The sequence below is a fragment of the Arachis stenosperma genome, chromosome 10 (assembly GCF_014773155.1).
Source record: "Arachis stenosperma cultivar V10309 chromosome 10, arast.V10309.gnm1.PFL2, whole genome shotgun sequence".
In the NCBI taxonomy this organism is placed as follows: Eukaryota; Viridiplantae; Streptophyta; class Magnoliopsida; order Fabales; family Fabaceae; genus Arachis; species Arachis stenosperma.
Genome location: NC_080386.1, coordinates 124,354,816 through 124,368,260, shown reverse-complemented (window position 1 = coordinate 124,368,260; position 13,445 = coordinate 124,354,816). Strand labels below are relative to the sequence as shown.

Here is a 13,445-nt window from a genome sequence, read left to right as displayed (position 1 = left end):
CCCTAACCACAACCTTTAAAAAATTAGGTTTTAAAAAAAATTTACCAAAGTAAGCCTTTCTCTTCCTTCTCTCTCCTTCTCTTCACTGCTGGTCCGTCGTCCCTGCTAGCTTCTGCTCCACGCATTGTCGTTCTTCTCTTCCTTCTTCGCGAATCCAACTTCCGGTGAGTTCTTCTCCTCTTCTCCCTCCTCTTCTACGTTCTCAATCGTTCTAAATGGTTGTTGGCTTCTTGCTATTTTTGGTGTTGTATATGTGCCTTTGGTTTAGTGTTGTTGTTTCTTTCTGTTGCTTATGATCTATGGATTCCATGGTTTCAGGGATTATCATTTTTCAATTATCTCTTTGTGTGTTTATGTGCATGTGCTTCACTTTGTTGATAGAAACTATGACCTAATTTTGTTATAAACTTGCTTTGGCTTTTGACTTGGCAACCTGTTATGGACTCCAAGTGAGAATCACATTAAAATTCAAATTCAGATTTGCATTGTTGTTGTTCATACTTGTTAATTAACTTATGATGTTCCTCTTTTTGGTAATTGTTTGCAATTGGAGAGTTGAATGAACTTTCATTAGATGGATAGAAATTTAAAGTAACATATGGTGTTGCTAATATGTAGGTGCTTCCAATTAGATGTTGATGTTTTAATAGTAGTTTTGTTTATTTATTGGTCTCTGCCTTTAGGCTAACTATCAAAAAAGGAAAAAATGTTTGCTATTGGAGTGTTAATAATGAAAAGTTGATATTATACAACAATGTGAAATTCTGGGTTTTATTGATGTTGAATTATTTGTTGTCTTATCTCTAGAAATTTATATTGATTATTTAAATGATTTATTATTTATTTTGTTAAACCAGTTCGACCACGGTTGGACCATTGAACATCTAAACGAGTCCCTTGAGTCCGATTCTCAGAAGTTTGCATATAATGGCTCTCCCTAAGAAGAATTCTATACTAGAGCAAATGCTATTGCAAGATATTAACCATCAACCTTTTGCCATCCACTATCCAAAGCTTGATGTAGATTTTGAACTCAAAGCTGGTTTTATCCATCTTCTACCAAAATTTTATGGAAGGGACGATGAAGATCCGCACAAGCATCTTAAGGAATTCCACATGGTTTGTTGCACAATGGTACTCCGAGGCGTCAATGAAGACCAAATTAAGCTACGCGCATTTCCTTTGTCTCTTGAAGGTGTAGCAAAAGATTGGCTCCTCTATCTTCCAGATGGAGTGGTGCAAAGTTGGGTTGATCTCAAGAAACTGTTTCTTCTGAAATTCTTTCCTGCTTCAAGGGCCAGAGCCATAAGTAAGGCCATTATTCACATTAAGCAATCACAAGGTGAAGATCTTTACAACTATTGGAAAAGGTTCAACAGATTAATTGCTAGCTACCCTAACCTCCCAACCCCGGAAGATGTCCTCATCAAACACTTCTACGAGGGATTGCTAGACACGGAAAGGATGTGGGTTAATGTTGCGTGTGGAGGGACATTGAGAAACAAAACACCAGAGGAAGCACGAGAAGTGATAGCCACTATGGCTGAGAATCGTCATCAATTTGGTAACCTTTCACTAGGATAGTTTTAGTATTTTGAGTTCTCTTTCTCTCTTAAGTCTGACAACAATGTCTTGCACTTTCTTTTTGTAAATTTCTGTCATTTACTTTTTTGCAAGTTCTTTGTTCTTAGTGACTTTTCTCATGATGATTTCAATTTTCATATAGTTCCGCAACTAATTAATTCCAACATTGCATGTTTGAACTCGGATGATATGATTTACAAACAGATTATGCTACGTGTCCACTAAAATCAACAACTAGTATAAAATATATGTTGAAATGCAGAATACACATTAAAAATAAACTAAACGACACATGTATTTGTGTACAAATATATAATAACTAATTTTATTGTACAAATAATATTTTTGTTTATCAAATTATTATGTGCACTTTAAAAATATGTATGTAAATGTGTTATTTTAATATATATTTTAAATATATTTTATACTTAATAATTCAATGACCAACCGTTGATGTACATGAAATATAGTTGTTGTGTTATTTATTTGGTGCTGATTATTTGATGCTTCCAATACTTGTTTAAGTATACGTCAATGATATTGATCGAATGTTCATATCTTGCAATAATTATTATATTTAAATATTCATTAATGATATAAAGTGGATGTTTGATAATCCTTATCATCAAATTGTAATCGGTTATAACTAGGTTAGATGGATCGAATGGTTAGTTTACTTGTTTGTTTAAGTAAAGGTTTAGAATTTAAATTTTATCTTATGACATTAAAAATAAACTAAATAACACATATGTTTATGTATAAATATACAGTGATTAATTTTATTATACAAATAATATTTTTGTTTATCAAATTATTATATACATTTTAAAAATATGTATGTAAATGTGTTTTTTTAATATATATTTTAACATATATTTTATACTTAATAATTTAATGGCCAACCGTTGATGTACATGAAATATGGTTGTGTTATTTATTTGGTGATGATTATTTGATGCTTCCAATACTTGTTTAAGTATGCGTCAATGATATTGATCGAATGTTCATATCTTGCAATAATTATTATATTTAAATATTCATTAATGATATAAAGGGGATGTTTGATAATCCTAATCATCAAATTGTGATCGGTTATAACTGGGTTAGATTCATCGAATGGTTAGTTTACTTGTTTGTTTAAGTAAAGGTCTAGAATTTAAATTGGTGAATTATAAGGTAAAAATGTAAGTTTACATATTTTTTCTTTAACAGAATGAAAGAGAGATTAATAAAAGTATGATCCACATTTTGAATAATAATAAAATAATATAAAATAACTATAAAAAGAATTATATTCTCTCTCTATACCACTCTAATTTATACAGTAGAGTGTCCTATTTAAATTTTATCTTGTGTATACAATAATTTATTAATCATCCTTAAATAAAATTTAGATAGACAATAAATTAGTCTTTATTCTATTGAGTTGGAAAATATTATTGACAAAAAAAAATTATGATCGGTTATGTGCACTAGATTCTAGAGGAGCATTTAAGCAATCTTAAAATATTTTTCAACAATAAACAATAATAACGAAACCTTGTTTCATTAGGTGGGGTTGGCTACATAGATTAAACGACGCTATTAAGCTCTATCATGTATCATGTCTACAGAGAGATTGTTTACATGTAGAACTCGTTTGACCACCTTATAGATGGTCTTCCTCTGCCTTTCACCCATTGTCCATCTTTCATATCATCCATCCTCTTGACTGGGTGCCCTGTCGGTCTTCTTCTCACATGTCCAAACCACCTGAGACGCGATTCTGCCATCTTTTCTACAATAGGTGCTACTCCAACTCTCTTTTATATCTCCATTCCTTATTCTATTCAATCGTGTATGACCACTCATCCATCTCAACATCTTCATCTCTGCCACACTTAACTTATGTCCGTGCTACTCTTTGGCCGTCCAACACTCTGTACCATAAAACATAGTCGGTCTGATAGCAATGCGATAGAATTTACTTCTAAGTTTTAAAGATACTTTTTTGTCACATATAAAACTAAACACACACTGCCATTTTGACCAATCTGCTTGGATTCTATGATTTACATCCTGTTCAATTTTTTCTAAGATGTTTATCTTCACCTTTGTATCAGGGTTTTTCCTCCGACGGCCAAACTTACGTTCCATATGTTCCGTCTTGCTACGGCTTATGTGCAGACTATATATTTCTAGAGCTTCTCTTTATAAATCCAACTTCTTATTTAGGTTTTTCCTTGACTCTCCCATAAGGACGATATCATCGTCAAAAAGTATGCACTCAGGCAAAGGCTCTTGGATATGCTCTGTGAGTACTTCCAAAATTAATGTGAAAAGATATAGACTTAAAGATGATCCTTGGTGTAGTCCTATAGCAATAAGAAATTCTTCTGTCACACCACCTTGAGTCTTCACACTAGTTTTAGTTTTAGCCCCATTATACATGTCTTTAATTATACGAATATATGTGATTCTTACTTTCTTTCTTTCCAAAACCTTTCATAAGACTTCTCTTGACACCCTATTGTACGTTTTTTCAAAATAATAAACACCATATGTATATCCCTTTTATTACTACAATACATTTCTTCATCATTCTTAATAGGTATGTAGTTTCAGTGGTTTACCTGCTTGACATAAAACCAAATTGGTTCTCTAATACTTGTGTCTCTTGTCTCAGTCGCCGTTCTATCACCCTTTCTTATAACTTCATGGTATGGCTCTTGAGTTTGATCCTTCTATAGTCTTCGCAACTCTGTATATCTCCCTTATTCTTATAGATAGGAACCAATGTGCTCTTTCTCCACTCATATGACAACTTTTTTTACTTTAAAATCTCATTAAAACTTGAGATAAGCATCAAAGCGGTCCCTGAAGTTATCCTCGAGGCTCAAAATAATCCCTGAACTTAAAAATTTGTCGTAAGCGTCCCTGAAGTTGATCTCCGGTACTCAAAGTCGTCCTTCCGGTGAATTTCGTCCAGCTGGCGCTACCGGAAAGCTGAGTTGGTATCGCTGGTGACACGTTAGCAGCGCAACGGCTAGCTGACATGGCCTAGTAAATGTTTTGGAGTCAATTGGGTCCCTAATTTTAGGTTAAAAACCCTAACCCCCAATTGACTCTGTTCTCCTTCCTTCTCTATCGCACAAGCTGTTCTCGTCCACTCTCCGTCGCACCAGAGGTGAGTCTTTAGTGCTTTCTTCATCTTCGAACACCAGACATTATGGCTAGCGCTAGCAACGCAGCTGGAAGCTCCAGCAACCCACGATCATTTGGAAGTATCATGAGGAGAATGAATAGAAACAGAGATGCACGTCTGCCAGAATGGTGTGCATGCGGGTCGAGACCAGTGTTGCGATGGTCATCGATGGATTCTAATCCAGGGAGACCGTTCGTGGGTTGCCCAAACTACAATGTAAGTGCTTGATGCTGTTCTTTGTTGTAAATCTGGAGGTAAAGTTGGTTGATTCACTTTCCTGGGTTTAGACTGCAGGTAAGAGGTGGTGCGTGTTGTTTCTTTGGGTGGACAAAATTCTGGAAGAAGATGCGGTGACATGTGATGGTAGAACAAGCTCTTCAAATGACAACGAAGAATGGAAGATGAAGATTGTTTGGAAGCTAGGAAGACTAGAGTCTGAAGTTAGAGTTCTGAAAATGGGAGGATTTTTGTGTTTACATGTATGCTGCTGCTGCTGGTTACAGTTGTTGTGCTTGTCTTAAGGTTGGATAGGCAGCAGAGTTAATTGTATTTAGCCAAAAAATAAGTGACATGTGATATGCATATGTTATTCTGTTCATGTAATTGCACTTGTCATTTTGGTTGAAAGGAATGCAGATTAAACTGTTTCACATGACTGTCCAAGAGTAATTTGGAATCTAAATAAAGTAGAGGTTATATATAAATAATTGTTCCTGCACTACTAATGGAATCCTCTAATTTTTGAAATCGTAATGGGATATCAGAGAACAAAAAAAAAATGGCATAGCTCAAGTTCAATGAGGTCATACTCCATAATCATATATTCTTAATGCAGAAAACATATTCAAAATAGGCAAGGAAGAGCCAGGGCAATATTCTGCAAGTATATCAAAAGTTCTCAACACATTGAGAACACAAGTTTTGAACAAAAAAATTCCCAACACTTGGGTTCTAAATGCAGAAAGCACACTGCTTCATCAAAATAGTTAAACAAAATAATCTTCTCCTAAACATAATAATCCTAGTCTTCATTTTTTGTTTCTTGGTGGTCTGAATCCAGGATTCAGAACAAACTTCATGAAGTTAAAAAGCCTTGTTACAGTCCCCTGTGATGCACCTTGCATAGGATGAGACGGAGGAAGAGTTGTGGGTTGACTGGTTGCTGGTTGGGTGGCAGAAGGTGGGGTGGTTGCTGCTTGAAAGCTGGGTCCTGGAGTTGCCTTTTCTTGTTTGAATGACTTCCTTTTGGGAGGGAGTTTTGGTGGCCTCACAGGAGGAGGCAAGACCTATTAGTGAAGACATGTAGAATAGTTACTAAAAGTGGAGAAGAACATGCACATAATAAGATTGAATGTGATTTAATTTTGTGAACCTCTTGAGAGTCATCGGTTTGTGACAATGGCGGTTGACTGACTTCAAGCTGAATTTCGGTGGGGGGTTCTGGGACAAGGGTGGCTTCACCACCATTAGCAGCTGGAGGTTGGACAGCAGCAGCAGCAGCAGCCACCTCATCAGTAGCTCTCTTTCCACAGTTTCTCTTGGTGTGTCCCGATTCACCGCAATAACGACAGTGACCTTTTTGATAGATTCTTTTCATCTTCGTCTTCTGTTTTTTACCCCCACTTGGCTCCTCATCTACATCATGTCTTCTTTTTTTTGTAAGTGGACCTGCTTTCTTTCTAAATTTAGGTGCTTGTGGTCTGTTATGTGGTAACTTTTTCCATAGGGCTTGAATTGGAATTTGGTTGATATGGAAGGCATATGTGTTATTATATGCTTCCATTGTCAACCACTGATGACAAAACTCATCTGGTCTTCTACCAACTCTTGCCAATGAAGCACAAGCATGCACACACGGCATCCCTAAATAATATTAACACAAGTCCAAAGATGACCAATATTAAGCCAACAGTAAAGAAAAAAAAAATTAACAAAGCAAGAAACAAGTAAAAGTATATCACCACTCAATTGCCAAAAATCACATGTGCAGAGCCTTTTTCCCAGATAAACAATCATGTTAGTTGGCCACCCATGAACCTCGAATTTCTCGTATTCAGAGTCACCAGACCACATCGGGACCCAACTCTTTGACTCCTTCCTTATTTTTTCCAATCTGCTGCGTTGTATAGGTGGTAGAATACCAGTGTTCGAACTAAGCTTCACTTTGTTCCTAGCGATTGACCTCATTGCATACAGTCTGACTTCCTCTAACAGTGTAATGATAGGTTTGGCTCTAGCTTCTTTGATCCTTGAGTTGAAGACTTCACAAGCATTGTTGTAGATATTGTCTATTTTAGGTACATTGCTGAAGAAAGCCCGGCTCCAAGAGTCTTTAGGCCACTTGTTCAAATACTCCCAAGCTTCCTTGTTAACCCTCTCAATCTTTTTTATACTCTCTAGGAACCCATCTTGGCTGGTGCACCTTGCACACTCCCATAGTAACCCTCTCAGTTGGAGATCTTTCCACTGCTTATTGAAGTTCTTTCATAAATGTCACATACAAAATCTGTGATGGATACCTGAAAAAACCTCCTTAACAGCATGGATTAGGCCCTAAATTTAAAAAAGAAAACAGGGGTGACATACATGTTTTGAGCATCAAAATAATCACTTAAATTTTATAAGTGACATCAGAGTAGTCCCTTAAGTTTTATTAGTGACATCAATTTGGTCCTTAAGTTTTATAAGTGACGTTAAATTGGTCCTTGTTCGTTACATACATATCAGTTCAATTTATATATACCAGTTCATCAAGCAGTAGTCCATCTATTAGGTAAAGCAGTTGTTCATTATATACACAGCAGTTCAGCATATATAAGCAGTTCATGCTAATATCAGAGCAGCCTATACATGCATAAAACAACAAATACATGGATAAGCAGTTCATGCTAATACAACAACAAAACAACAACATGGATAAAACGTACCTTCTGCATATCTGAAATAAAACAGAGTTTGTTTTGCTTATAATCTCCCAAGTCTTGATGAAGTAATTCTAAGAACCACCTCCAGTTTTCAGTATTTTCAACAGGGACAATTGCATATGCAATCACATATATGTAATTGTTTGCATCTTGTCCAATTGCAGACAAGATCTGGCCACGATGCTGGGTCTTCAGAAAAACTCCATTCAAGCCTATGAGGGGTCTGCAGCCAGCCAGAAATCCCTTCTTACAGGCATCCAAGTAGATGTACATCTTCTCAAATATTGGTTCATCATCAGGGTTAGGTTGAGGGATAACTCCAACTGTGACAGTAGAGCCTGGGTTACTCTTAAGCAGTGTGAGCCCATAATCCCTTACCATCCTATACTGGGCAGCAACATCACCATACACAACAACCCTAGCATCTCCTAAGGCCCTAGTCAGTGAACACTTGCTTAGTTCTAAGTCACATTTTGTCTTAAAATACTGAGCAGCCTCACAGTGTCTTAAGTTAGGATACTTTCGTAGCTTCTTCACCAATTTCCCAGCCAGCCACTTCCTATTAGCCAATCTATTTTTGGTTTTCCTTGCACAACTGTGATCATCAATGAACGTCTTAATCTGCCAGTAATTGTTTTCAGTGTTGTTAGCAGCATACACAAGTCATCCATAGTTCTCATCCTTACACACTGCTCTCATCCATACATTATCATTCTTTTTAAACCAAATCCTCCGACCCTCCTGTATACAATATTCATGCACAGCCTCTTTGAACTCCATCTTTGTAGTAAGTGTCATTCCAACCGCAAGCCTAAGCTCCCCAAACCTACCTCCATCTCTGAACACAGGGAAAATCTCATCCGAATCAACCTCCTCCAATTCATCATCAAAGTTTGGAGGAGTCTTCAGTTCTTCTGAGTGCCATGAGTCTCCACCATCAGATTCCTCATAACCTTCATCTTCGGCAGCATCATATGTTCCTATGGACCCAAACCTAGGAATTGGTCCAAAAAAACGTGCATCATCCTCAGAGCCTGAGTCAGCACACACGGGACCATCATCCTCAACCATTACAGTCCTCTTTTGTTTAGAAGTTTTCTTATCTATCCTGGTTCTGAATTTCACATTTGTCTTTTTCTTTCCTGCTAATCTCTCCACACCCACATCTTTCTCACTAGACACTAAATCACCATCAAGCCGATATGGTTCATCCTCCTCACAACCATCACTGGCTTCACTATCTGAGGAATCCTCTGAGCTAGACAATGCCACATGTTCTGTTTGGGGCTGCTTTTCTTTACCATTACGTCTTACACTAGTTCTATTAGCAGCTGCTCTTGTTAATGGCCTCCTTCCATATGGTTTTGGTGCTGCAGATTTTACATTCCTAGTCCCTCTCCTTGGTACAGCAGACTTCTTGGTCTCTTTTGATTTCAACCATGGTTTAGGCATTTCAGTGGGTAGCGACATTTTTTTTGGTGGGTTTTTCGGCTTGGTATTACTGGGTTGAGTCACTGTTTTTGGGGGTGGATTGGGGTTGGACATAGGAGTTACAGTGGGGTGGGGTGTATTTTTTTTTGTTGGTTTACTAACAGTAATTGAAATAGGTGGGAGCTTTGTAGTTGAGTCTGGTTTTTGGGTGGGAATGGTGGTGTCATTTGGTGCAGAGGTTGGAGTAGATGCTGCTGTGGTGGGAATTGGCTCGGCATCATCATTGGTGGTGGGGTTTGGGGTGGGATTCAAATCCTGTATCACCATCAGCTCCTTCTTTTTAGATGAAACTGCCTCTGCTTCCTCAATATACAGAGGTTCTGAGACTCCATGTTCATAGTAAACATGAACAACACTCTTGTTCTGCTGACCAAGGTAGCACATCTCCAAGAGCTCCTTGTCATTTGTTATAGCCCTTAGGCCATTTTGCAAGGGCCTATAGGAACCAGCCACCATGTTTGAGTGACCTTGTCATATCCAAGATTCTTGTGGTAGTCTCAGACAAAGAAGACATCTAGTTTGTCTGTATCAACTCCTGGCAACTCAGAGACATCTCCACCATTGTAAGTCACACCCCCATCAACATTTCTGATGAATGATCCTCCATGGTGAAATAGGATGGTAATCAAATCATCACCCATCTGCAATTTCAAAATTTTTTTTCTTATATCAGCCTCCCTAAACTTCAACCACATTACCAACTTACTGACTCCATAACTAAAACTGTAACTGCAGTAAACCCTTGGACATAAAAAACAAGTTTCCGTCTTAACAAAAATCCCCTTAGTTGGCCTAACCACTAAGAAACCTCCTCCTGATCAAACCTTAGACAATACCCCAAAACCCAAGCATGCATTCTGACACAAAACACTCCAAGAAAACGTTTTTGCCCCTTGTGAAGAATAAATTGACAACAAAATTCAAAAAACAGAGCTTCACCACATATTTATATCTTTTTTTACGTACCTGTATTAGAGAAACCCGTCTTCACAACTCTCTATCTGATGCAGATGATGAAGGCGATCCTCTGGAGCTTAGGTTTTCCACCGAAATACGCTCTGGTAACTGCAATAGTACTGGCGCCAGTGAAGAGGGTAACAGAGAAAAAGAGAGCTCTGCTTTGTGTTGTGTTTGTGTTTTGAGTGTGGAAGACGATACGTTAGTGTAACGTTGAGGGAGAGGTTTTTTTTTGGCATAAAACGACGTCGTTTTATGTCATTTTCGTGCCACCCTACAAATGACGTCGTTTTGGAGCTGCTAACGTGTCACCAGCGACTCCAACTCAGCTTTCCGGTAGCGCCAGCTGGACGAAATTCACCGGAAGGATGACTTTGAGTACCGGAGATCAAGTTCAGGGATGATTACGACAAATTTTTAAGTTCAGGAATTACTTTGATCCTCGAGGATAACTTCAGGGACCACTTTGATGCTTACCTCTTAAAAGTTTGGTCAACCAACTGATGTCTTTCTCTCCAAGACCCTTCCAAACTTTAATCGGAATATTATCGGATCCTATTGCCCTACCATTTTTCGTCCGTTTTAGAGCCTTTTACCTCGAATTCTCAAAACCTTTAATAGTAGTCGAAGTTTTGATCTTCCCTCATACATAACCGACCAAGGCTTGGAAGAGTCTTCTACCCTTCATTAAATGACTCGTAGAAGTAGCTCTTTCACCTTTCATTAATCTTCTTATCTTGAGTCAAAACCTCTCCGTCTTTATCCTTTATGCACTTAACATGATCCAAGTCTCTCGTTCTTCTTTCACGTCTCTTTGCGATTCTATATATACCTTTTTCGCCTTTCTTCGTGCCTAAAGATTGGTAGAGACGCTCATATACTTTTGTTCTTGTTTCACTTACAGCCACTTTTGTCTCTTTCTTAACCATCTTATATTTTTTTCAATTATCTGCATTGTGGTACAAAGACCACTCTTTAAAGCACTCCATTTTTGCCTTTATCTTTTCTTGTATACTCGCATTCCACCACCAAGACTCCTTGTCTCTTGGTCATATCCCTCTAGATTCACCAAAATTTTCTTTTGCTGTTCTTCTAATAACTTCTACCATCCCCCTCCACATCTCTTCTGCGCTTTCATCCCCTTCCCACTTTGTCTCTTCTCCTACCCATCTTAGAAAGCTTCTTTATTCCTCACATTTCATCTGTTACCACCTCGTCCTTGTGTTCTTAGGAGACTTCTTAAAATATTTTCCAAACATAAAAAATAAGAATAAACTTGTAGACATTTTACCGAATAAAAGAAACTAATTTCATAAATAAAGAAAGAAAAATGTTAGGAGGCTATTAGAATTTATTGTTTTTAGTCATCACTTAGTCATCAATTCAATTCCTTTATTCTAGTTCTTTTAGTCTAATAATTCAACAACATACTTTATCCATAACGTTAAACATTGATGACTAAGTGATGGTAAAAGATAATAAATTTTGATGGTCATTTAGCATTCTTCACAAAGAAATTCTATGCTGTAAATAGCCTAAACGGGCCTTATCCCAACTTTGAGACACAAACGATATAGAGCAATGTTACGTGACCAACAAATATTATTATTTTTGGCCAGCACTTTGTCAATAATAACTTGTACTCATATTTATAGATATTTTGTACATAAAAAACATATAATTTGTACATATAAAATTTATTAAAGTTTTACACACATAAATTAATACAGTTTATACTCACATTTTTTAAAATTTACACACATAAATTAATAAAATTTATTTATTAAAAACAATTTAATATTTATACTAGTCAAATAATAACAAAAAATACTAAAAATTACTAATCTCCAAGAATTTCTCACATATATTCACAAAAGTATCTGTTTGCTGTTTTATTTTTATTTTTTATTTTTTATTTTTCAAAATTCTATATATGAAGTCACATGGCCAACACGAAGTCTTTCTATGATAATATGAATTTTGGAATGGTTTGATCTCCATTTTATATGATCTGAATAATAGAGTGAAAACCCAACGAAACTGAAATTTAAATGAACATATCTTTAACCTTGGAAGAAATGTCTATTAAATTTTATGTACTAATCTTTTTCTTTTTTTTTTTTAAAAAAAAATCGTACTCGTGAACTAACAAATAAAAATTAAAAAGGTGTTAAACTATATCATTAATTATTATCATAATTGACAGAAAATTATACCATCGATACATACAAATTGTTTTCTAATTTTTTTCGTCATTAATTTGATAAAAATATTTAAAATTTTAATTATCAAAGTAAAAAAAAAGTGATAAATTCATGGACACTGACACGGACACGGGACACGACATGACACGGAATACGCCGACATGCGAATTTTAAAATCTTATGAGAAACAGGGACACGCATATATATAAAATATAAAGTATTTTTTAGATAAATCGTAATGATATTTTAATATTTTATTGATAGTAAATTATAAATTAATTTTTTTAATTATTTTTAATGTCTTATTTTAATTATATCAAGTATTTAAAATATTTTTTATTTTAATAAATAATTATATATATTATATCTAAATTTATTTTAAGAATATATGTTAAGAATAAGACTGGACACGCTGACATATAATGGTATTTAGGTATGTCAAACCGTATCTGAGAAGAATTTTTTTGCTTTTATGTAAGACACAGTTAAATATAGCAGACACGCGTGTCCGACAAGTATCGGTGAATATCGTGTCTAAAATATGTTTGACACACAGACACAATAACTTACCAAAGTGTCTGTGCTTCATAGATCGTAAGTGATTAACACGTTAAATATCACTATACTCTGCTTTAGTAATTTACATGCTTTACGTAATTGCATTGACTAATATATATAACTTCTAATAGAAAATTCCACATATAATAAAAACAAAGAATAAAAGTACAGCTCGAACATATTTGTGGTGTTTGGACTGCAACTTCCTATATGAAGCTGAAATTTCAAATGTGAATTGATCTTTTCGCACTAAAAAAATCCTGCATGACGTGATAGCACTTAATTTCCACTAAAGCATTGAATAGTCTATGGGGAATTTTCCAACTCGTGTTTTCTGTTCAAATTTGATTATAATAAAGATTTACCTATAATGTGTTCTTAAAATACATTTTAAGATTATAATTGAGTTAATAATTAAATTAGTTTTCAAAAAATAGATTATTTTTTAATTTTATTTTTAAAAAATTTTATCAATTAAATTTTTTGATATCTTTTTATTAATTAAATTAGTCTTTTAAAAATTATAATTTAATCATGTTTGTC

The 13,445-nt window shown here is 35.5% G+C and overlaps 1 protein-coding gene across 1 annotated transcript; it reads left to right on the top strand.

Annotated features, from left to right (window-relative positions):
- On the top strand, positions 1–1,738 carry LOC130955917 (uncharacterized). The gene is made up of 2 exons (XM_057882918.1): positions 1–164; positions 858–1,738. Exon 2 carries the CDS (start codon positions 928–930, stop codon positions 1,582–1,584), a length of 657 nt encoding a protein of 218 aa, XP_057738901.1. The 5' UTR covers positions 1–164; positions 858–927; the 3' UTR covers positions 1,585–1,738.
- The last annotated feature ends 11,707 nt before the right edge of the window (positions 1,739–13,445 follow it).

Coding starts and splice junctions, on each gene's coding strand:
- LOC130955917 (XM_057882918.1), top strand. CDS start 928: ATGGCTCTCCCTAAGAAGAATTCTATACTAGAGCAAATGCTATTGCAA.